The sequence below is a fragment of the Protomyctophum bolini genome (assembly GCF_963924005.1).
Source record: "Protomyctophum bolini genome assembly, chromosome: 23".
Lineage (NCBI taxonomy): Eukaryota > Metazoa > Chordata > Actinopteri > Myctophiformes > Myctophidae > Protomyctophum > Protomyctophum bolini.
The window spans coordinates 25110783-25115782 of NC_137884.1; the positions used below are offsets into that span (position 1 = coordinate 25110783).

Sequence of the window (5000 nt, forward strand, 5' to 3'; positions counted from 1 at the left end):
TCCAGTGCTGACGCCCTGTGGGAGTCCCTTCCACAGCCCTCTAGCAATTTTCTCACTCCCCTGCGAATTCCCAGCAAATAAACCAAACGACGTATAACTACTCAGCGACACAAAGCCTGCTAGACCTTAAGGTAAAAGTCTATTCTCAAAGCTGGGAAGCGTCTCAGGTCCCCAGCATCTCTCTAAAATGCACTTTGTGCCATTTTAATACAGCAATGTAACGGAACCGCCAACGCTACTACGATTTTTTTCCGGGTTGTGCCTGCGCCGATCTGGTTGGATTCATTTTATTTAATGACTAAAATAGTGCATTTTAGAGAGATGCTGGGGGGACCTGAGACGCTTCCCATCTTTGAGAATAGACTTTTTACCGTAAGGTCTAGCAGGCTTTGTGTCGGTGAGTATAGTTACGTCGTTTAGTTTATTTGCTGGGAATTGTAAACACTCGCAGGGGAGTGAGAAAATTGCCAGAGGGCTGTGGAAGGGACTCCCACAGGGCGTCAGAGAGAGACTCGCTGTAAGCACTGGACCAGGACCACTGGAGCAGGGCTAGTATCGGGTTATTTCCTACCTGGGCTTTGTCGATGCGGTAGAATCGGTCTGCTGAGGTTGCTGTCAATCAAACACACACACACACACACACACACACACACACACACACACACACACACACACACGACATGATTGGTTAACAACAGACACCTGACTATATGACAAGATATGATTGGTTATACAATACAGAATTCATTCCATATGTTGATCTGACCCATAGCTATGAGCTTGTAGATCTGCTAATTCTTTTTGAAAAACCTTGAAAATGTGTCGCAAATCTTTGAATATATATTCTTTCAGAGCGAACGTTTTTAACTCAAATCTTTGCTTCTGGGTGGGGGGGGGGGTCCCTGGAACAACATATTTTCAGATGGGGGGGGGTCCCTGGAACAACATATTTTCAGATGGGGGGAGGGGGGGTCCCTGGAACAACATATTTTCAGATGGGGGTTGGCGGCCAAATACAGATAATTCTAGTGGTCCTTCACGTGTCTGACAGAAACATGGGGTTTTCAGAAAAACAATATTTTTTTTAGAAGTCCAAAATGGGTTAAACAATAATAATAGATTAAATATTGAGTGACTCACAGTCCAGAAACGTCCAATGAGGAGACAGTCTGCTGGCATGACCTCTGACCTCATCCTGCACACACGCGCACACGCACACACACACACACACACACACACACACACACACACACACACACACACACACACACACGGTTCAAATCGGTTCAAACTGGTGATAATTTAAATCACATTTAAATCATAATTGTGATGCAAACAGCAGGGTGTGTAAAAAAGGAGAATAAAAACAAGAAATGACCCGAGTGTCATTAACTGTCAGGTGAAATGAAACACAAAACAGGGAAAAAAATGTAATTATTTTTGTCTGGAAAAATGTTATATATAAATATATGAACAGAGGGGTACCTGGTAATGCACTCTGGTCCCAGCAGAGGGCGCTTGGTGCAGATCCTGCACAGCAAAGATAGGAAGTGTAGCTTTCAGCAACAACTTCACGCTCACAACTAGCACACACACATTTTAACCCTTTCAAGGCCTGTGATGAGACTCTGAACCATAATTATGTGTTGGTTTGATTTGGTTTCAGTCGTAGTCTTTAGACATATTGTTTTAGTTCTAAAAAATGTTTTTAGTCGACAAAATATATGATTTTAATCTGCAAAAAACTGTGTACATTGGTGACTATGACTATAATCTACCTGATCTTGAGGGCTACAAAAAAATTAAATACTTTTTTTTTTTAGTACCAACAAGGTCGACTAGTGGATTTACTAGTCGACTAGTTGCTCAACCCATTCTGACCTGAGATCAGATTCTACAAATGTCTTCTACATCCTGACAGTTTTCCATTCTGACCCGAGATCAGATTCTAAAAATGTCTTCTATGTCAGTCGCTCTTCGATTTTTAAAAAATAGCAGACCTACAAGCTCATAGCGCGCCACTCGGTGGCGCGCTATGAGCTTGTAGATCTGCTATTTTTAAATAGCTAAAGCATAACGTAATGCTATAACACCAAAAGGGGTTCCCGCCTAAAATGCCCTAGCGTGTACACGCACGCATGTGTGCATGCGTGCGTGTATGCATGCACGTGATGCGTGTGCATGTGTGCGTGTGTGTGTGTGTGTGTGTGTGTGTGTGTGTGCGCGTACCTCCTGCAGTCTGTCGATGTAGAGTCTGCACGTCTCCAAATCACAGTCACCTCTCACCACCACGATGCCCACTGGGATGGCTGTGTGCACGCACACGCGCACGCACACACACGCGCACACACACACACACACACACACACACACACACACACACACACACACACACACACACACACACACACACACACACACACACACACACACACACACACACACACACACACACACACACACACACACAGTGTGAAAAAACGTGCCAAAGCAGAAGTGGAACAAGACAATCAAGATCAAAACAATGTATTTAGAATATACAAATAAATATAGAATATAAATAGGAATTAAATAAAAAGGTGTAAACAGAGCTGTGTTACATTAACACTTTGAGTGATACCATCTTGTGAAACTATAAAAAAGATTGTGCATTTTCTGTCAGAGATAGATATACATCCATAAACTAAAAAAAAATCTGTCAGAGATAAATAATATACATCCATATACTAAAACATTTTCTGTCAGAGATAGATATATACATCCATAAACTAAAACATTTTCTGTCAGAGATAGATATATACATCCATAAACTAAAACATTTTCTGTCAGAGATAGATATATACATCCATAAACTAAAACATTTTCTGTCAGAGATAGATATACATCCATAAACTAAAACATTTTCTGTCAGAGATAGATATACATCCATAAACTAAAACATTTTCTGTCAGAGATAGATATATACATCCATAAACTATAACATTTTCTGTCAGAGATAGATATATACATCCATAAACTAAAACATTTTCTGTCAGAGATAGATATATACATCCATAAACTAAAACATTTTCTGTCAGAGATAGATATATACATCCATAAACTAAAACATTTTCTGTCAGAGATAGATATATACATCCATAAACTAAAACATTTTCTGTCAGAGATAGATATATACATCCATAAACTAAAACATTTTCTGTCAGAGATAGATATATACATCCATAAACTAAAACATTTTCTGTCAGAGATAGATATATACATCCATAAACTAAAACATTTTCTGTCAGAGATAGATATATACATCCATAAACTAAAACATTTTCTGTCAGAGATAGATATATACATCCATAAACTAAAACATTTTCTGTCAGAGATAGATATATACATCCATAAACTAAAACATTTTCTGTCAGAGATAGATATATACATCCATAAACTAAAACATTTTCTGTCAGAGATAGATATATACATCCATAAACTAAAACATTTTCTGTCAGAGATAGATATATACATCCATAAACTAAAACATTTTCTGTCAGAGATAAATAATATACATCCATAAACTAAAACATTTTCTGTCAGAGATAGATATATACATCCATAAACTAAAACATTTTCTGTCAGAGATAGATATATACATCCATAAACTAAAACATTTTCTGTCAGAGATAGATATATACATCCATAAACTAAAACATTTTCTGTCAGAGATAGATATATACATCCATAAACTAAAACATTTTCTGTCAGAGATAGATATATACATCCATAAACTAAAACATTTTCTGTCAGAGATAGATATATACATCCATAAACTAAAACATTTTCTGTCAGAGATAGATATATACATCCATAAACTAAAACATTTTCTGTCAGAGATAGATATATACATCCATAAACTAAAACATTTTCTGTCAGAGATAGATATATACATCCATAAACTAAAACATTTTCTGTCAGAGATAGATATATACATCCATAAACTAAAACATTTTCTGTCAGAGATAGATATATACATCCATAAACTAAAACATTTTCTGTCAGAGATAGATATATACATCCATAAACTAAAACATTTTCTGTCAGAGATAGATATATACATCCATAAACTAAAACATTTTCTGTCAGAGATAGATATATACATCCATAAACTAAAACATTTTCTGTCAGAGATAGATATATACATCCATAAACTAAAACATTTTCTGTCAGAGATAGATATATACATCCATAAACTAAAACATTTTCTGTCAGAGATAAATAATATACATCCATAAACTAAAACATTTTCTGTCAGAGATAAATAATATACATCCATAAACTAAAACATTTTCTGTCAGAGATAGATATATACATCCATAAACTAAAACATTTTCTGTCAGAGATAAATATATACATCCATAAACTAAAACGCAGGTCTCGTTGAAAATTGACTACAGGCGCGTTTTATCGCTCCCCGTTTGCAAGGCACTTAACCCATTCTGACCTGAGATCAGATTCATACGAGGTTTCCACTGGACACACACTGGTCTGATGAACCCATTCTGACCTGAGATCAGATTCTAAAAATGTCAGTCGTTCTTCGAATTTTTCAAAAATAGCAGACCTACAAGCTCGTATCGCGCCACTCGGTGGCGCGATATGAGCTTGTAGATCTGCTATTTTTCAATAGGTAAAGCATAACATGATGCTAACACCAAAATGGGTGCCCGGTCAGAATGGGTTAATACTGTTGAAAGCTGACAGCAGTATGTGGGGGTCTCTCTCTCTCTCTCTCTCTCTCTCTCTCCCATACTCACAGTAGTCTCTCAGCCGTTCCTTGTCACAAAGCAGTGAGTCGTATTCCTGAAGACTGATCCTGTTCACTCTGAGACGCATCCTGTCTGGAGCCGCATGGGAGCTGACACACGCACACACACGCGCGCACACACACACACACACACACACACACACGCATGCACGCACGCACGCACGCACGCACACACACAGTTTGAACACAT

The 5000-nt window shown here is 37.8% G+C and overlaps 1 protein-coding gene across 1 annotated transcript in view; it reads right to left on the minus strand.

The window, feature by feature from the left end:
* dgki (diacylglycerol kinase, iota) overlaps positions 1-5000 on the minus strand; it is a gene marked incomplete at both ends in the record, with an annotated part of 45286 nt that overhangs the window by 4318 nt on the left and 35968 nt on the right. The window contains 5 exons of the mRNA XM_080757498.1: positions 572-612; positions 1141-1195; positions 1486-1530; positions 2230-2309; positions 4800-4900. Of these exons, the coding sequence (XP_080613624.1) occupies positions 572-612; positions 1141-1195; positions 1486-1530; positions 2230-2309; positions 4800-4900 (322 nt within the window). The remainder of the gene's footprint in view (positions 1-571; positions 613-1140; positions 1196-1485; positions 1531-2229; positions 2310-4799; positions 4901-5000) is intronic.